The sequence below is a fragment of the Coenobita brevimanus genome, chromosome 111, assembly GCF_032717465.1.
Source record: "Coenobita brevimanus isolate Jiangsu-jjx chromosome 111, ASM3271746v2, whole genome shotgun sequence".
Lineage (NCBI taxonomy): Eukaryota > Metazoa > Arthropoda > Malacostraca > Decapoda > Coenobitidae > Coenobita > Coenobita brevimanus.
This window is the reverse complement of record NC_137064.1, coordinates 1,443,908-1,465,395: the sequence shown is the minus strand read 5'-3', so window position 1 is coordinate 1,465,395 and position 21,488 is coordinate 1,443,908. Positions and strand designations below refer to the sequence as shown.

Genomic DNA, 21,488 nt, shown 5'->3' with positions numbered 1-21,488 from the left:
ATGACGTTAGTGATTCGGACCTTACAAGGTTCTTATTACTTCATTGCCTGTAATCAGATATTTATAGTGTGTCCTATAGTTAGTTGAACTCAGAAGAAAATAGATTTTCGACTGTGCTTCATAATGTGACCGCATCCAGAGCTTGCGTATACTCCAAATTTTGGTGGAATTAAAGTAACGTATGAGCCTGATCATCTCAGAACGAGAGATCGATCACAAACTAAGCAAGTATCTCTGACAAACGTGGAAACAACCGGTGTAGATCACATGTCCGAAAAATGAAAAAACAGTAAACAATAACAAAGATGGCCGCACCGACGGCTAACGTCAGATGATGTGATGCACAGTATGTCACTTTGGTAAAATCTCGTTTCAGCCGATAACCTACTGGATCCGGTTTTGAGGGGGTGTTCTATGGTTAGTTCTCATTTGTGCAAATGCACTATTCTCCTATGACGATTCCGTCGAAAGTCAACAATAATGACAATACAATACTCGTAAATAACACATGGTACTTGCCGTGCATATGGTTCCGCCCTCGTCACTATGCATGCGCCACATCACATCGTGCATACCTATAATAAAATAATGACCAACATAAATCATACCTTTATTTAAAATTTTTCGGGGCCCTGCATGTTCAGTGATGAGGGCAAAATCATATACACAGCAAGAACCATGTGTTATTTACGAGTGCTGCATTACTGATAGAAGTCATAATACTGTAACAATGCGTATTTGAAAAAAGTACGAGCTAACTACAGAAGACTCAGAATAAATGGACCCAATATTGGTCTGAAACAAAAATAATTCCCATAATTTTATATGTGAAACATATACAGCTTTTACCTGTCTCCCGCTCATTTCCAGTTTCACCCGAGATCGTCGAGCAAGTCAGAGAATACTGCCTCAGAATGCTGTGTGTGGAAATGTATGCCCAGAAGCAATCCATCGCACTCTCAGAAGTTCCTTGTGCAGACCAAAAGATAACAAAGGGACTCTGGAAGATTGACAAACAACTCAATCGAAGACTGTCAACCGGAGAGTGGATTGTACTGGGCTGATACACAGGTCCAAGTAGGTGCTAGCAAACATTCATATAATGATATGATCATTGCCGTTTTTTGAACTGTAAAATTATCTGGGATATGAGCAGCTTAAGCTGTCAATAATGAGACATGTATGTAACTTACTCATGAACTGATGAAATAGCTATAAAAAGTCGCCAAGTAATGCCATGTTTATGATAAAATGAATAATATATAAAAGTGCAGTGTTAAATTATTGCATTTAGGTCAGTATCCCACAGTAAACAGACCCACAAGTGTTGATGGTAGCGACTCGGGAGTTCCTTTGTTGACTGTGTCGCCAGGGTCGAGGTTATTTGCAAGGAACTTCGACCAAGCAGTAGGCAGGATGTCATGCAACTATGCAGAAGGACTGAGCAAGTATGAAAATAAAGGAAAACTGGGACTTCCAGAGGTAAGCATTGCTCAGATATGGTGAGCCCTGTTAGATTTTTATGTAGGTCAGCACCCAGTTCTAGGCCTTAAGAGTTAAGAGGGATTCATAATATACGAGCCGATTTTGGGCCCTTTTTTAATGAAACCCAGTTTCCATAACGCAAAATAGGCAATATTCAGGCATGTAGCATAATGACGGTAAAATCTGTCAAAGCATCAAAGTATCTCCCAAAGAGTGGATCAGCTGGTGTATGCAAACGTCTGCAGTTGGTGAGCCATCTGACTGGCTAATGATTAATATGGTTGTCAGTAATTCCCCTTATTAGTAAATTCATAACACCCTTGTTTTCCATTTCCACTGTAATACTGACTTTTAGGTGTTGGGGGGAAAGCTAATAGAAAGGATCATCAAATGATAGCTAATAGAGCTAGAGGAACCCCTCCTGCTGTCCTTATATACTAAGCACTTAAGTATGCATTTGCAATGGAAAAGTCAGAGAAGACCCTCTGATTTGGTCAAACGGGGGGAAAAAATATCAGAAGCTAAATATTTTATAGCAGCATTAATTAAAATGGTTCATCCTCTGTTTTTTCAAAGTTCCATATTTGTTAAAGATTAATTAGCACCCTAAATATTGTACTGTTATACACATGGAGTGAGACATTGCCTTGGAACATACACATGGTGCTTGCTGTGTACCCTGGGTGGAGTAAAGCAGGTGTGGCATCCGACCAAGAGCCAAACCTCCTGCACCTTGCCATGGGATAGCAACCTGGTCTGCCTGTGGTGAGGCGCTGTCTGTCACATGGGGGTGCGAGTTACCTACACAGTGTATGTAAGTAATCCGTCAATTATCCGGATGCCCATTATCCAGTGATGTTGTGATCTGGCTCTTCAAAACCTTTATTCATACATTTTCCAATTTTATCAGGACAATTTTTTTTTTTTTTTTAATGCGAGGAAGAAGGACCAAAGGCTCAGCCTGCAAATTGTTCCTTAAAAAAATAAAAAAAAATAAAAGAGAGAGCCAAATTCAAAATCCATTCATTTCGAGATGCCTGGACACACTGCGTTTGAAAGACTGGAGATCATAGGAAGTAGGAAATAAAGACAGAGGGAGACAGTTCCAGAGTTGACATGTTGCATAAATGAAGGACTGGAAGTAATGGTTAACTCTTGCATTAGAGAGTTGGACACAAAAGGGATGAGAGTTTGTTGCTAGATGGGTGCTATGCGCTGGAGGTAGAGGTAGAGGGATGCAAGCAGACAGTTCAGAGGAGCAGTGACCATTGAAGTAGCGATAGAAAAGAGATAAGGAGGCAACAATGCGGCGAAGAGACAGAGGTTGAAGGGAGCCAGTAAGAGGAGGAGAGTTGATGAAAATCCCTTGTTTGTTGAAGTAACTGCCTGCATCTGGGTGGAAATTATGGCCAAGCAAACATTTTCTCCCGAATAGTCCATTTTTTTCATGTTTTTTTCATGTCACTGCAGTGTATGGCCTTGCAGTGGTGAGTGCTTGTCTGTGGTTGATGGATCTGTTTGACCATGGTAATTGCTTGGCTGTGGCTTATAGGTCTGCTTGACTTGATAGTGTAAAACACCAGGAATAAGAGTGTTGTACAATGTACTGTAGTGGCCTATTACAATGGCTTTTAAAGTTAGGGTACCGTATGTATGACGGGGGGCCAGGGAGAAGTCCATTATTGAGACAGACCCACTATCCAGGTATCTATCTATCTATCTATCTATCTATTGCCAGACGCCTCAATCCCGTTTGGGGTGGCCACAAACAAATCGCCTCCAAGTCGCCCTGTCCCCCGCCATTTCACTGCCCTGCTCCCAACTCACACCCCCCTCTCTCATATACCTCTCCACCCCATCCCTCCATCTCATCCTCGGCCTCCCCCTCCCTCTTCCCCCCTCCACCTCACTCACATACACTCTCTTCGTCAGTCTTTCACCCTCCATCCTCTCCACATGGCCAGGTATGCCTTTGGCTATGTTGTGTCAGATAATTGAGGGATTACTATATATAGTACTTGTAGGATGGCTTGACGACAGTAGTTACTTACCAGTGGTTGATGGGTCTGCTTGACTAGACAGACCAGGATTAAGAAATAACATCAACGCTTGGGGTGATGTCACATACTCGGTATATGCTCAAACCCAGATATAGTATACAGAGCACAAGAGTATGGGATCTTTTAAATTGCTTGAACACTCCATAAGAGTATGGTATGTCACTCATTTAGCTGCAGCAGTTTTTACTGCCTTTTGCACTTGTAACCAATACATCCACATGTCTCATATCGCTGCATTCCCATGACAACATGGACATACTTGCATTTATCAGATTGGTACAGAATAACGAATTTCTTCTTTAAGTTGTCATTACTGGTATTACAAATTTCTTATGTTTAGTGTTAACTTACAATATTGTATGTGAGTGAGGTTGATGGGGAGACCAAAAATGAGATGAAAAGATGGGGGTGGAAAGATATATGATAGAGGGAAAAGAGTTGGAGGGGGGACAGTCAAATGGCAGAGGATAGGGTGACATGGAGTCAGTCTGTTTGTAGCCACCATAGGATTAAGGCATCTGGCTATGGATAGGCAGATAATTTTAACACCACTTCAAGTGACCTTCATATTTCATTCTTGCCATAGTACTTCCAGATAATTTTATCAACTTTGGAAAGACCTTGGATATTGGAAGGGCTAGTAAAGGCTATGTCTCTTTCATTAAAAAAGTCTCTCCTAACTTCATTCAGATAATCAGGTGGTAGCAGATACACTGTGAAATACAGTACCGGTATCTACTGTACTGTACACATCCTTCGGCAGGAGTTTATACATAATTCATTCCCTGTGGTGCAGTTAAGTTTCACCCTTTGATTTGATAACATCATCATTTTATTCAGGCCACCACCAGACAGTTTTATTCAGCTGAAGGAAGCTATCTTGTAGTGAATTGGTTAATGAACACTACTGTATATCTAACCCTTCCAGTTTGGTAAGTCTGCCATACAGTGAATATGCTACAGTAATCATTTGGATTTAGCAAGAATAAAATACTGTGAATTTTATAGGTACATCACTAGATTCATTGGGTTAATTTGTATTTGGTGTAGTTATTTTTGCAACTAATGGCATCTTTTGTACATTTGCAGAAGTTTGACAGTGCATCCGAGGTTGAAAGAAAAGTAAAGATTCTGGCACAGTGGATAAAAGAGTCCCGCCATACAGTCTTCCACACAGGGGCTGGCATCAGTACTGCTGCTGGCATACCAGACTTTAGGTACTTTGCTCACATGTGTGCTTCCAGTTTGCTCTTTTTCTCTAAAATGTGGGTGATATTATTTTTTAGTTACTGCTGCAGCTGCCTGTCAGTTTCACTTAGCTTGGGAAAGGACTCTCAAACAGAAGAGGTTGGTTTTGGCTGTTATACCATACTTGATGGTCTCTAAACATAGATACTGTATAATGCAAATGTATATCTAACCTCTCCAGTTTTAAAAATCTACCCCAAACAGTCAAATCATCAGGAGATAGCAAGAATAATAAAAACAATATCCCTTGGCTGAACGGACTAGTATACAGTAATAGTGATAGTGATAGAACTGTTGTAGCTAATGGTACAGTGATCATTTAGATGTAATGGCTGCAGTTTTGCTGTACTTAGCTACGTATTTCTCATTAGCCCTTTCTGTATGATGGACCTTTTTTTCCCCTACAAGTTTATCTTTATTGGGGTTTGAAAGCCCTTGGTAGTGAAGGGATTTGAACACCAGCTAAACCTTTCAGGTCTGAATATCTGAGTAAGATAGTTTGGAATTGGCAAGAATAAAATATTTAAGCTTTCACAATACTGGTATGGTTAAGAAAATGAAGTATCTACAATGCAGCCTCCTGAATCTGAAATCCCAATTGCCAAAAACCTTCACTTTCCAAAATATTTTTTGTCATGCTGTGGAGGGTGTTAATATCCTTCCATCTGATTCAACCAGTGCATATTTGAAGACATATTTATTTGTGGACAAGTACAGTATAACAGCAGATGATATATTAAAAATACAAGGTACCGTACATCATTGCATTTATTGCTTGTGGTATTATAGTTTTTTATTTATTTTTTTTTTATTTTTTTATTTTTTTTTTATATAGAGTTAGCAGTAGGATTCTGTTCCTCAAAATATTCCATTTTCCATTAAGTCATTATAACCAAGCATTTTATATTTGAGTGTTTGCACTGTACCAGTATTTGCTGTATAGATTCTCTGCAATATTTTGTATAAATTTAGCTCATTACTCCTCTAGTTAAACTGTTAATTTGTAATTTTTTTTTTGTTTGGTAAGAATATACTGCTCCATTTATCATTTGAAAGGTGTGTGTGCATGTTTTACTTTAGTTTTTATTTTTATTTTTTTTATGTTCTCCCTTGGTATTGATCATGAGCTGATTTAATTGTGAATCTTGAACTGATGTTGACTTTATAGGCCACTAATCCCCATTTTTGTTCAGTTGATACAGTACTGATTTTATTATAATGTGAAGTTATTTTGTTTGCGGGATTAATGTTGGTTTTAATGCCCAGTGGTCAAGTGGTAGAATACACCAGCCATAGTGAAGGACTTGCATTGTGAGGAAGGATTCAACTCTCAGATAGTTGACTGAATAATGCTCCCAGAGGTGTAGGCTGGTCTTCTACCCTAAATGCTTTTAATAGTTGACATATTTTTCACTTATATTCTCGCAAGCACCAGATGATTTTTGTTTAGTTTAAGAATGAGCGCTACAGTACTGCCGTAGTGAAGGGGTTACGGTAATTAAGTCAGTATCATACCCCTCCAGAGTTAGAAATCTGTCAGCCAATAGAAAATCAGCTGTAGGCAGTATAGATATAATGAAAAATAGTAATCCTATTGAAGTTTTAAGTTCTGGACCACACTTGCCAAGCCTAGGGCTCCCTGCACGTCAGGTGGAGTAATACATGATTAACAGTTACCATTATTTTCTGATGAGTATTTTGTTACCTCAGAGGCCCCAAGGGTGTGTGGACACTGGAGAAGCAGGGCCTGAAGCCGGACATCAACATATCCTGGGATGATGCCCACCCAACATTCACCCACATGGCACTCGTCACACTTGAACGCCATGGTTAGTAGTGGGATTCACGTGGATGTGGCGCTGTGTGGAAGCAAGAAAAAAAAGTCTTTAATCCAGGAATGTAACTAAAGCTGAATTATTGAGCTTAAAAGGTATACAGATACTGTAATTGAAAATGAGGTATAAACATCTTTCATTTTAATGAAAATGCACTCCTGTACATTATGTAAGTTGTATCAGAGCCTCAAGCTAAAATATCCGTCACGTGTTAACAGTGTCAGAGGTGAAGCTTGCAATGTATACATAATCAAGATACAGATAAGATACCAGGATACCAGAGTAGCTAGAGAATATAGTAGGCTCGCACAGTGCACGAGAGATTGGGCAGTCCACGACCTCGCGCACTAGGAATTCACGTACTAGGAATACATAATCTCATGGGAATAATTACATATGGGTGGTACCCCCTCATACCTGGACATTTTTTGGCCCTTAGAGACATAATGAAGGTCATATTTTTCAGACATTGTACTAAAGCTATAGCTACAATAACAAAAATATGGGTAGTCACCTTAACAACAGTAGACAACAGGCCTGATGACCTTAAATAACGGGGTTTCCGAGGCGCGGCAACACTTAAAGCGCCGCACTCCCCACCGCACCTCCCACTGCACCAACACTTCCCTCCACAGACTCCTCTTGATCACCTTCCCCAGGAGCATCAAAGTCACTCACTTCGGCCATAAACCCTTCAAAGTCCAATGCTGACACTTCTGACATTGCATCCTCTTCATCCTCAACAGGAACAGGAGCAGACGATGTCGCTGGTTCTGCAATTTCACCAACTTGAGCCCGCTGTGTGTAGCTTGTTGTGAGCGTCTGTCTTCTGTTTATTTCTTCCCTGTGCCTGTCTGTGTAGAAACGGAAGAGTTTGTCGATACCAACCAGAAGTTCCTCCGTTCTTAGGTTGCTCACTTCCTGTTCCTTCACCTCTTCCTTGAGCTTATCCACGGCAGCAAGGATCTTGCTAATGTTTGACATACACAGCTCAGTCCTGCCTTCCATCACACTAGGCTGCTCAACTTGACTCTGTCTGGCGTCGGGCTCTGCGTCAGCCTTGTCTGTCCGTTGCAACACTTCCTCGGGAGGCTGTTCCTCAGTAGCAGTGTGCACTTAATGTATGTCCGCCAATGTAACGTCCTCGAAACCTGGTACAGCTTGTGCTGCTCTCAATGTTGCTGCCTCAGCCTCGGCCAGTGGTTGAATGGCCGTCTCCTGGGTGATGCATAAGTGAGGCATGAGCATTCACCACGCTTGGTTCACCGTTGCAGGTGTAATCTGGTGCCAGGCTTGTAGGAGAAATTCAACTGCGTCCTTCACCGTAAAGTTACGCCAAAATGCCTCAACAGTCATGGCATCTGTGGCAGGTCGGGATACAGGTGCTGGTGGAGATGGAACGGGAGCAGATTGCTCATCAAGGTCTTCGTCGTGATCTTCTTGTAGGGCACGAAGCTCCTCTTGTGTGTCGATCTTCCTGCATAGGTAGTCGTACACTTGCTTATGGTAGAAATGCTTCACTGTGGCGATTAGTTCTTGATCCAGTGGCTGCACCAGTGATGTGCAGGGCGGCAGAAACAACACGACAATCCTTATGAAGATCTTCAAGGTATGGAGGGTGACTTGGTGCGTTATCAAGCACAAGGAGCATCTTAAATGGAATGCCCAGTTCCCGACACTTGGCTCTGGCATCAGGGACACACCGCCTCGTTAACCAGTCTGCCATAATGTTCCCGGTTATCCAACCATTTGCGGACTTGTACCAATACACGCCACTTGCATCCATGTTCGTGAGGTTTTTGTAGCACCTTGGGTGTGAAGCTGTGTGTACAACAACTGGCCTCATCTTGTGGCTCCCAGACAGGTTTACAGCGAACATTACCATCATCTTACACTTCTGGAGCTTGCGACCAGGGGCTTGTTTCTGTCTTTTAGCGATGTATGTTGATTTTGGCATGGCCTTGTAATAGAACGACGTTTCATCGATGTTGTAGATCTGGTCCTTGGTGTACTGTCCCTCTTCAATAATCGCTTGAAATGTCGCAGGATAGTCTCTCGCGGCCAGCTGATCGGCAGAGGCACATTCACCAGACACTTTCACGTAACGTAGTTCCTTGCGCATGAGAAAACGTCCCAGCCATCCAACTGATGCCCTGAAAGGTTTTTCCACTTTTAACCTGCGAGATGCCGCCTTGTAAAAGAGCTGGGCTTGGTTCCGAATAAATCTTCCATTCAGTGGAACACCTTCCTTTTCTTTCCTCATTATGAAGGTGGCAAGATAGCGCTCCATTAGTATCATAGCACGATTTCCCACCCGCGAACGGCCTTGTAGGTCAGAGGCACTGTACGTCTTCACTACAGCCTTTACGGCTTCACGGTTCTTCCACACAGTTCTCACTGTAGATTCAGCCGGTCTCAGGGTTCTCCCGATAGCAGTGTTTCCTTGACCCTCCTCTTTCATCTTAATGATCTTTAACTTGGTGGCGTGCATCAGAAGTTTCTTAACTCTTGGGGTTGGAGCCATGGTGCGGCGAAGTACAGGCAGCACAAAAAACACCACACGTTGTACACGACAGGTTAGCTGTAGAGAGCGGATCCGCACAGTGCACGAGCCAGGACTGTTATGGCGCGCCCGCTCCCTTGTACCCCAAGCTGCGGAGTAGAATGCCCGGGAATCAACATGACAACACGTGATGCGCTGTGTGAGGGGTGGCCGCACACTAGTAGAAAATGGCATTTTTGAGCCACTCCTTGCCTCTGCCTTGCGTTCTGTGCGGTAAACTCGCACATTGAAGGGTATTTGGTTATAATTTTTGGTTACTTGCGCACAATGCAAATCGCGCACTGCGATGACGCGCACTGTACGAACCTACTGTAGTTTTACATCATCATCATGATCATTATCTCTGCTCTTTTTCCCCATGCACAGGATGGGTAAGGTAGGATTTGGAGAGCAAGGAAAATTAAGAGCATAAGGATAGAAGAGTTAATCAACTATAGAGTAGTTTTACTCTGTACAAAAGTGGGTAAATTTTACACCAGGCATGTACAATTCATTTTCGATACAGCTGCAACAGTCTATGTGATTGCTGGACAGTAAGGTTGCTGCATTTCTGAGCCAATATTGTTCTTGTTATTGTTCTTTTGGCTCAAAGTTCATGTGAATTTGAACCCAGTGGACTGCAGGTTGAAGTTGTTCTTTTCCTACAGTTGACTGTCTTCCATTGGACGGCTTGGGAGGGAGTTGAGGGCCATTGTATAACCAGACAGCAGAGCTGCCAGATTATATTGGTGCTACTGTGTGAAGGCATCCTCCAGCACCATCTATGCTTTAATAACTATAGTAATCTTATTTAGTTGAGAAGATCATCCTATTTTCGCCAACAGAAGTTATAGTGTAGTTCCTGAGAGTGTTTAGTTTAAACTCTAGTACCACCGTCTCTAGTCTTGTTGCACTAAGCTGCCCCTCTCTATATATACCATTGCTTTAGCCCCTACCTGGGCCTTAGTTATTAATGTAAATTTCCAGTATATCAGTATTAAATGTTTAGGACATAATAGAGAATGTTAGGATGTAATATGCAAAATAAATTGCTGAGACAGACATGCTGTCAAGCCTCCTAGACCACATAACTCCGTGAATCTAATGATGTACTTTATTAGTTTATTGTTGCAACTTTTGACTGATTTTATTGAGCTTTATGGAGAGATTATGATGGTTATATTTATGTCTGTTCAGAAAGTATCTGACATTAGGCTCTACAAAAAATAAATAGGTAACCTGTTGAGCAAGGACACTAATCCCCCTCAAAGTAGGCCCCTTCTGACAACACACATAGCCCAGCTTTCTTTCCACTGCCTGAAACATTTTTAAAAGCTGGTTTGCGGTATCCTGCAGGTGCATTGTCGCATTTGTCATGATCTCTTCTCTCGGATGAACATCGCTTAGTACATGTTGGAGTGTGCAGATTGCAATCCAGACTTTCTGAAGACTCTTAACACTGGAGATGAGACTTGGGTGTACGGTTACAACCCAGTAACCAAAGCACAGTCGTCACAGTGGAAGCACATAGGGCTGCCTTGGCCAAAAAAAGCACGATATGTCCGCAGGAAGGTGAAATGCACTCATCTGTTGACAGTTTTTTTTGACTGTCATGGTGTTGTGCATCACAAATACACACCAGATTCAAGGTCAGACCATCAACAAACATCACTTCATTATTATCCATCGTCTTTATGATGCAGTTTGACGGAAGAGACCAGGCCTTTGGAAAGCAGCAGGTTGGCAGCTGCACCATGACAATGCCTTTGCCCATTCTTCTCAACTGATTCAGGAATTTTTGGTCAAGCACAACATCCCACAGGTCCGGCAGGATCCCTAGTCACCAGACATGGCTCCGTGTGACCTTTGGTTATTCCCCAAGCTCAAAACTCTGCTGAAGGGTTCCCAATTAGAGACGAGATAAGAGATCATGACTTATGCGACAAAGCCCATGCAGGAGACACAGAAAACCGACTTTGAAACTTGTTTCAGGCAGTGGAAAGAACACTGGGTTATGTGTGTCATGTCAGAAGGGGCATAATTTGAGGGGGATTAGTTTCCTAGCACAACAGGTTAGCTATTTATTGTTTTAGGGCCTTAGATTGGATACTTTCTGAATAGACCTTATAATCCTTGCAGTTAAGAATTCTCTCCCTGAGTTGAATAAAATCATCTGAATGTTTGAAAAGAAAGTCAGTCAAATTGAAGGGCTTAAAATACTGCTCATAGTCTTTCTGACAGTTGTATGGCATTCTCCCTGTAGGCCACCTGCAGTACGTGGTTACACAGAACATAGATGGGCTGCATCTACGTTCAGGCCTCCAGAGACGCAAGTTGGCTGAGCTGCATGGAGACATGTTTGTGGATAAATGCAACTTCTGTCAAAGGTTAGTGTCTTATTCATCATCCTCATCATCATCTGGACCTCCTTTCCAGTCTTATTCATCATCATCGTCATCATCATCATCATCTGGAAAGCAGGGTGAGGAGTAACACGTCCAGACAGCCTAAGTTTGCCCAGTCCAGTGGGCAACGCTTCCATTCACTCATCATTCAATCCCCCAGAATCCTGGCTCTATCTGGTATGCCAAAAACATTCACCACATTCTGTAGCTTCACGTAAATGTATCCGAAAGAGCTAATCCGGACGCTCAAGATCCAATAACCCATCCTTAACTCAATAGAATCACTTGTCCTAAGCCAGAATAAGGTAATAGGGCTGATGTGACTAAGAAAATGTTAAAAGAGATGTAACTTGTGATTCAGCCTCGACAGAATAAAATAATCAAGTATTGACAAGAATAAATACAGGTACAGGTACTTGTTGGCCTGAACTTGAGAGGGTTAACAGAGTGTATGAGTTGCAGGCAGCTTGTGGAAGGTTTTTCAGTTGCCACAGTGAGTCAGAAGAGTGAGAAGAACATATTTACACTTTCGGGCTACTTCAACTTGACTGAATTATTGTCATTTAGCTAAAATAAAATTAATAAAGCCAACACTACCATGATAGGGTTATTAAAATGTGTACGTGTTGCAGGCAGTTTGTACGAGGTTCAGCAGCTACCACAGTGGGTCAGAAGAGTGAAGGTAAAGTGTGTCCTGGGAAGCGTGCCAATGGGCGGCGGTGTCGGGGGCATCTCCATGATAATGTGCTGGACTGGGAGGATGGGTTGCCTGATGCTGACCTTGACTTGGCTATTTCTCATGCATGGTAGGATTCCTCAGTGTAACACAAGTATCTCCAACTGAATGTGGCCTGTGAAGGTTTATGTCTGAGGGGTAGTTGGGGTTTATTGCTCCTGTAATGCCACTCAGGAGCAAGGCTGGTCACCCACCATAAATGTCTGGACTACATAACTTAGTTGGTGTTAGAGAGGGACACTTTCACATGGCACCAATATAAATAAGTGGCAAAGAGCTGCCCAGTAAGACAAGAGTACTAGGTTATTTTACTCAAGGTAACATCTAATGATATAATTCATTTGAATGAAATTCCAGCAGTCGTGAGGTTAAAAACCGTCTTAAATCTATCACTTGTGGATACTTAGATACAGTATATATTTTACTCAGGCTGATAGATATCCCATCAGCCAGAGGGCTAATACCTTCATTCCAGTGATGTAGTATTGTTATTATTATTATTATTTTTTAGATGTCTTGAGTCAATTATTTATTCAGTTCAGGAGAGAGTTTTTGAACTGGAGGGCTGAGGTATAGCCTCTTGTTAACCCTTCCTTCGCAGGTGACGTCTCTGAAGCAAAATAAAATTGCACCCTTACCTGGGTGCTTGCACCCAGGTAAGGGTGAATGGAGATTTGAATGATGAGTTTTCCATGAATGTTGGTGTGCATCAAGAGTCAGTCTTGAGCTTCTTGTTGTTTATCATGGTACTTGAAGCCCTCTCAAGTGACATCAGAAATGGACTCCTGTGAGAGATGTTGTATGCTGATGATCTAGTGATGATTGCAGAGAATAAAAGGGAGGTGGAGGAAAAACTTAGGAAGTGGAGAGATGGTATGGGGCACAAGGGCTTAAGAGTGAATGCAGATAAAACAAAAGTGTTGGGACCTAGGGCTGGTGACGGTACTGTCAAAGAAGATGGAGAGTGGCCATGTGCGATTTGTCACAAAGGCGTGGAAAGTAATTCCATCTTCTGCAGTGTTTGTGATAAGTGGGTGCATAAGAGATGTGGTGGTATTAGAGGTATACTGGAAGATAATGCTGATTTTATGTGTGCAGTGTGTTGGGGAGAGCATGTGGATATTGTCAGGCATGAAAGGATTGGTCTTGCTGGTGAGCCACTTGAGTGTGTGAAAGAGTTTTCTTATATGGGAGATGTTATTTGCTGGAGGTAGGACTGGAGCTAGCTCTGTGGCTAGAGTGAGGAGTGGTTGGAGGAAGTTCAGGAAGCTGTTGCCTTTTCTGACATGGAGATGGCTCTCCCTCTGTGCTAAGGGATCTTTGAATGTGGCATGTGTTGGGAATGTAATGTTGTATGGCAGTGAGACCTGGGAGGTAAGGGAAAAGGATATTTGCAGGCTCAGACGTACAGAAATGACAGTGATTAGGCGGATGTGCAGTTCATCCCTGAGTGCGACGCCTGGTTGGGCCGGGTTTATGATGGAAGAGTTGAAAGGTAGGATGGGACCGGAGTGTATTGGTGTTGTGATGAGGAGAGGTGGATTGAGATGGTTTGGGCATGTGGAGAAGATGGGGGATGATAATTGGGTGCAGAAAGTGGGATGTGTTAACGTTAGGGATAGGGTTGTGATAGGTAGACCGAAAAAGACCTGGGATGTGGTCATTGAGTGTGACCTCAGGGATACGGGACTGACAAGGGAAACTGCTGGAGATTGAGCAGCATGGAGAGCCGCCATTAGGTGACCAAAGCCGATGCATGCAAGTATGTTGAAGCTTTCAAAAAGGAAACACATCGAACATCGCCAGATGGAAGGAGTTAAAAACTTCATGAGTTGCCTTTTTGTCTCATGTTTTGTTAATGTTTTCACCCTGTCTGTCACTCTTTTACTGTACAGTTCACATGCTAATTGCACAATTTTCAGTGCGGCTGACCTGAGCATTTGCCTAGGCACAACACTACAGATTGTCCCCAGCGGCAATATTCCTGTGGACACAAAAAAGCGTGGAGGACGTTTAGTCATCTGTAATCTTCAGCCCACCAAACAGGCAAGTTTAGTAGTACTGGGGTATGGCATGTTTTTGTGTATTGTTTTGAAGATTGCATGAAGTCATTGATCATTTAGTTGCAGACAGTCTTCAGTTATAAGTAGCTACCCTTTTTAGCATCCATTTTTGTTAAAAAGTCCTCAGTCAGTTTAGGAAAAATTGCCTCATAAAGCTTTGTTTGGTAAATTGCCAGTTTCTCACAATTCACAGTAGCAATCATACTGTATGTAAAAAATTCACCATCATTATCATTTCTAGTACCTCACTCCTTCCTGTGAACCCCTGAATAGGGGATGGTCATGACTGCCACTTCGAAGCTACCATATCCTCACACACCTCTCTAACCTTCTCAAGCACTCCTTTTCCTTTTCTCTTTCATCCTTGACTTACAAGGACTGCTTTACTGGTATTTCATTATATTTGACTACCGTATGAAAAGTACCAGTATGCTATACATGCTGTAGGCCAATCTTTTCTCCCCATTTATACCTTAGCAACACTGTATATGCCTTACATCCCATAGGCCAACCTCCATTCCCCCTTTCCGTAGGACCGGCATGCTGACCTGATTATTAATACATATGTGGATGATGTCATGAAGCACCTGTTGGAGTTACTTGGCATTCCTCCACTTACTTATAGTCCAGAGGATGACCCAATGCACATCACGCAGCTCATGATGCGACACCACGCAACACAGGAACATTTGGCCAAGTCACAACAACAGGACTTTGAACCCATTGAGTGGACGATACCAGAGGAGTGGGTGAGAGATCGGTGGCTGGCACAGAAAGTGAAGGAAAAGAAGGTGATAAGAAGGAGCAGGCAGAGAAGAAAGGAGGATAGTGATAGTGAAGGAGAAAAAGTGACACAGATGAGCAAGAAGGAGAATGACAATGAGTGTAGTAGTATTCCAGGAGAGAAAATAGTAAATATTAAGAAAAATGAAAAGGAAAATGGTAGTAGTGAAGAAGAGAGATGGATGAATAATAAAAGGGAGAAAAATGAGGAAAATAAGACTGAAATTAAGAAATTCAAGGGTGAGTCGTTTAATACAAAGGAACAGAAACTGTGTGATGAAGAAGAATTAAACAGTTTCAAAAATGAAATATCTGAAATTAGTTCCGGGTATGAAAAAGACAGACAGCAAGTTGACTGCAAAGTACCAGTAAATGATTATAATAACTGCCAGAATGGAAGCTCAGAAAAAGATTTGGAAAACGGCATGAGAAGTTTTATTGATGACATGGAAGAGTTGAAAGAAGCAAAAGATCCCAAAACATCTTCAGTGCTTACCTCAGTGTCTGAAGCTGCGAGTGGACTTGGGTGAATGGAATACTGATCATGTGAGGATAAGGAGCTGTTAGCTGCTATGTCATTTTAATATGTAGATTTGATAATCTTGAACCACATTTCAGTATGAAGATTACAGCTTTTGCAATAATTAAGAGCGTTAAATGTATTGGGCTGTGATATGTCAAGCTGTCCATTAATAAAGTAGGAACTTTTATGATGAAGTACCAGCCTCCATGCTTTATGTAGCTTGAGATTATATGAATTTGCAAATGTATTTTAACAGTGCTATTTTTAAATATACATGAGTGTTAATCAGCTGTATTTTAAATGTGTTTTATGTGTATTATTTCAGGCTTTGAAATTTTTCAAAATAATCAAATATTGTATTTGTAAAGTAGATTATAGAAAACAGTACTGTAACTTCTGAGTATGGGAAGTGATGACACAGTACGGTATTATATGAGTGTACCATTGTAATGAATTATTGCTATGATACAGAGATGCTAAAAATTGATCATTTGACAATATTTTACGGTAACTACTGGTATTTAGAAGTTTTCCTCAGAATAATGTCTTATATGATTCTAACAGAGTAGTTTACTGTACTAAAGCCTGTGAGGAAAGGGAGTTACTCTGTGTACAATACCGGTATGTGAATTTTCAAGTATCATGATTCTCAATGCTCAGTATTGTAGTGTGATACATACCAGCCAGTATCTGTTATATCATGCTTAATAACTATAGCACATCACAATGTATTATATGGGCAGCTAAGAGGTGGTGACAAAGTATTACACTGGCAGCTAAAAGGTGGAAACTGTAATGCTCTTGGAATCTGAAATGTGGTATGCTGCATCATCCCACCTGCTGTAGTGGAGGTTGTGTAATTATAAATAGCATAGCTATTGCATGGTTTCATAAGCACAATATGCATAGGTTGAAGCAGAGACTGGTATAGTCTGCAGTGTAGGAGTTAGGCTAAATTTAAGCAAATAAATTTAACTTGAGTTACCAAGCTGCATACACTGCCATGACTTTTCGTTATACAGTACTTTACAGTATATGAATGCAGTTACATACTGATACAGTAAGTGTGAGAAATTATTTGATGACTGATAGGTTTCTTTTCTTGATGCTCTTACCCCAGCCTTGATGCATTCTGCACTACGGTAGAAGTAGCTGCATTTCCAGTCCTTTAACATGGTGTCGGTCACGGAAAGCCCTACCTACCTTCACATGCTGCTACTGTGGCCAATTTAACCTAATTGGACATGCTGTTGTTGGTTTTTCTATTATTTAATTATCATCAACATCATCATCATCATCATCATCTCGACCTCTTTTCCCACCCTAGGGCAGGGTGAAGAGTAGCAATGTCTTTGTGAGATGAGCCCGTTGTGGAAGATGGTGCAAGAAGGAATAGATCTGAAGAGCATCCAGTGGTCTCAGCATTAATGTGTAAATTGGAGGGGTAGACCGAGGATGAGGTGGAGGGATGGAGTTGAGAGGTATATGAGGGAGGGAGGGGTGAGTTGGGAGGAGGGTAGTCAAATGGTGGGTGACAGATCGACCTGGAGGCGTTTTGTCTGCAGCCACCCTTTGCGGGATTAGGGCGTCGTGCTATAAATAGATAGATAGAAAAATGATGCTTTTGTTGTGTCATTTTTTGTCCTGTTTAAATTGAAAAATAGTGTACAGTTATTCATATAGCAACTGAAGGTCTTTGGGGAGTAAATTCTTGTGTTGCATATTATTCTCAAAGCTGGAGGGGGATGCCTTCATGTGGTGGCAGCATTAACCCGGCAGTTCCACAGCTGAATTTTGCAAATGTCATTATTGTTATTATTATTATTATTATTATTATTATTATTATTACTATTATTATTATTATTATTGACTGTTGGATAAGTTTATGTGAAGCTATAGAATGTGGTGAAAGTTTTTGGCGTATCAGGTAGAGCCAGGATTCCGGGGTCTTGAATGATGAGTGAATGGAAGCGTGGCCCATTGGATTGGGCAAACTTGGGCTGTCTGGATGTTGCTACTCCTCACCCTGCCGTAGGGTGGGAAAGGAGGTCCAGATGACGATGTTGATGATGATGATGATTATCATTATTATTTATTTATATTAATAGGTACCTTACTCCATCCTTGAGTGGGAAAAGTTCAGGGTATATATATACTGTATCTGTATACGTACATGGTACATATGGTATTGCAATATATTGGAGATATCTCATCCAGGATAAGCAGAGACATTATATAATATTAATGGGGTTGAATTAGCAGTACCTCCATTTCACAGTAGTTTGCCAAAATGAGTTTGAGATGCTGCCATAGGAAATAGAGAACTGCTAGCATGTGATGTCTTATGTTTGTGAAAGCAGGTGCCTTTACTGATACTGATAACTTTCACCAGGAGAAAGCAGTCTCATACATCAGCACGGTTGAGAAAAATTATGCACTAGCATTATTTTGAAACTGTATTCGTTATTCATCATATTGAGATAAAATGACGATATTTGGAAGCTGACGGAAATCAAAAGTCCATGAACGATGACCTGGAATAATGAATAGTGCAGGTTGAGGGCAGCATTAACAAGTGTGTAGTTTAGATTTCTCTCTATATTCTTGCTGTGCAATGATAGTGCTTCCAGACAAATGATACTGGGGGGCATATGACCTTCCCTCTCTGTCTCAAAATCATGAAATACAACATCATAGCAGGAATATGGATCTTACCTTCCTGGTGGGTAGTTACATGCACCAGGTATCATGTGAATGCACATAGCCTGCCCGTATCAGTTTTATAATTCAGCTAAAATTTCTCCATCTCAGGAAGGGGACACCCTTTCCCCAGCCCTTTGCCTTTCAGTTGGGTTTAAAACTGTTGACCTTTCGCCTTACTGAAACTCTTAGACTCACCTTTGCACAACATATACAGTATATTGTTTCTTTGTGCTCTTTTTTCATTTTATTTCATCAGCTAATCCTGTGTTGCTCCATGAGGAGTGTAGGAGCCTGGGGGTAGACAAGTTGGTCTTGAAATTTATGATGAGATAAGCCTCACTCATCCCTTAATGGCTTTCCATGAGCAGTAAACCCCAATCACCCCTTAGATGTGAACCTGCTCAGGCCCAATCCGATCGGAGCACCTTAACTATCCACTAAACCACCAGGTGCCATAATTTGGTTATATGGTTACCATCTGGTGTAGTAATGGTTTCCTGGTGTACATGAAACCATTTGGCTTGTCACTCAGTGTAGAGTTACCTGTAGAGAGAAGGAAGAGGAAAGGATGAAGGAAAGATAGAAAAAAAGGAAGAGAGGTATGGGCAGGCACCCAAGAGCAGCACTACATCAAGTGAGTGAATGTTGAGAGCCTCCACTTACCATTTTATTCTCTTGAAATAATTACCCGTTACTACTGTACATACTGATATGGCATAATCCTGAAATGACTTATTGTACTTGTGTGGTCTATCTACACCATTCCTGGTATTCCCATAAATTTGCATCATTTGATTCCCGGATGCACATTATACACATTAGAAGAAAAATATGGTAGTGAATACCATATAAATTTTTGTAATTCAGCAAATTCAAATTAACACAGTTAGAGGGAAAGTCCCCCATCAAGATCCTGGCTACATCTTTGTTGCCTTGTTCAGTATTTAACCCTTCCATTCCAGTGACATTTATTTTATTCTTGCTATCTTCACATGATTTGACTCAACCTCAAATTTTTCAAACTGCTGGAGTTAGGTAAAACCATAATTGACTCTTTATTGCCATAGTTAAATACAATTGTTGGATAAAACAGTTTGATGATAGCATGATTGGATTAAGATCTAAAAAATGTCCTTGGAGGAAAGGAGTTTGTACCTGTACTATATGTGTACTTTTAAATTCTCAGGATGTAAACATATTCATTGCTTTGTGCATCCTTCGACAATACAGTATTATACTGAATCTGTCTGAAGATGGGAACTGAATACTATGTGTGACTGCATCTCCAATTAATTACATCAGTTAGGGTCTTTGCCAATTAATGAAAAGGTAACTGTGCTGCTGTTTCCATTTATCAGTGATACAAATTGTTCAGGCTTTTCCATTTCAAGCCAAGAGTGTTTTGTGGTACTGTATCAAATCTAATTGAAGTTGGAGAAGTGCTGGGATATTGATATGTTTGTAGTAGTTTAAATTCAATTTTAGGATGAGCAAATCTGACTAATTCTCCCTGTTTCCCTCCCCTCTTTGCCACTGGCCCATTTTTTGATGTTATGGAGATCTTAAAAATTTAACTAGCTACCTAATAAAGCAAAATGTATAGTTTAAAGATGCATAGCACAATTATTATCTAGGATTGTACCAAACTTAAGACAGGACATCTCCAGTTAAATGTACAGGATGTTGATTGAGATGGTTTTGGCATGTGGAGAGGATGGGGGATGATAATTGGGTGCAGAGGTAGACTGAAAATGACCTGGGATGAGGTCATTGAGTGTAACCTCATGGATAAGGGACTAAATAGGGAAGCTGCCGGAGATCAAGCAGCATGGAGAGCTGCGATTAAGTGACCAAGGCCAACACGTACAAACATGTTGGAGCCTTCAAAAACGAAACAAAATGTTTACTGTGACATTCACTGAAGGTGTACCAGTATAATTTGTTTTAATGTTTTACCTTACCTCACAAGATGGCATGCCATGCATCTGTCACTGGATTTTTCCTTCTTTTAAATAAGGAAGAAGGACCCAAAGGCTAGAAGCATGCAGGATTGTTCCCTCCAAGAAAATAAGTAAATAAGAGAGGCAAATTCAAGAGCCATTCATTTCGAGATGCCTGGACACAGTGCTTGTAAAAGACTGGAGGTCTTAGGCTGCAGGAAATACAGAGGAAGCCAGATGCAGAATTGGCCTGTTGCATACGTGAAGGATTAGGAGTGATGATTAACTCTTGCATGAAAAAGTTGGACAGAAAAGGGATGAGAATTTGCTGCCAGATGGGTGCTATGCATCTGCTCTAGTGGTGAGGGGATGGAAGCAGACAGTTCAGATGAGCAGTATTCACTGAAGTAATGACAGAAAAGAGATAAAGATGCAACAGTGCAAGAAACAGATTGAAGGGAGCCAGTTGGTTATTAGATATTGTACTGTACTTTTATTGATTCAGTAGAAAAAAAAATGTCCATCATCTTATGTAAATTGTGCAACTAAGTACAGTATTATGAAAGTGAAGCAGTCAGTGGCTGTGTGCCAAAATATGAATAACTCATTGATATATTACAGTTTTTATATCATGCACTCCCATCTTTGAGGGGCTGTGGCATTGCCCTATTTAGAAGACTTGTTTGAGTGTGTGGTACTTTATACATTCTCATATTGTGTAAATAAGTTAATCAGTCTCATGATGTACCTCCTCAGAACCAGCCTTGCACCCCAAAAGTATGGTACCTTCTAATAAAGAAACAGTACTCCAAAACACATTGATGCCTACCTTTACTTCATTGTTACTCATGCAGGCACAGTAGGTGCATATTGTCATTCTCACGGCCTACCTATTTTTATACACAGTATATACAAATAGAAAGTGTGCAGATTATTTTTAATGAGTTATATCTTGCCAGATTGTTAAAGTTAAATTGTTATTCTCAAAGGCAGTTGGCTTACCCATTTTCTCTTGGCTTGTTCACTAAGAGTACAGGCATCCCTTGTTTTTCACAGGGGTTGGGGAAGAGACACACCTATGAATAGTGAAAATCCAAGAAGAATGAAAATCCATCTAAAAGAGCCCTTTCAGCCTTAATTTAACTACTGTATGTGATTCCCCCAA

At 41.1% G+C, this 21,488-nt stretch overlaps 1 protein-coding gene across 1 annotated transcript; it reads left to right on the top strand.

Annotated features, from left to right (window-relative positions):
• The first annotated feature begins 1,357 nt into the window (after positions 1 to 1,357).
• Sirt6 (sirtuin 6) lies at positions 1,358 to 15,978 on the top strand. Its single transcript, XM_080286315.1, has 7 exons — positions 1,358 to 1,482; positions 4,635 to 4,762; positions 6,504 to 6,622; positions 11,434 to 11,557; positions 12,208 to 12,381; positions 14,234 to 14,357; positions 14,908 to 15,978. Exons 1-7 carry the CDS (start codon positions 1,417 to 1,419, stop codon positions 15,685 to 15,687), a joined length of 1,515 nt encoding a protein of 504 aa, XP_080142441.1. The 5' UTR covers positions 1,358 to 1,416; the 3' UTR covers positions 15,688 to 15,978.
• The last annotated feature ends 5,510 nt before the right edge of the window (positions 15,979 to 21,488 follow it).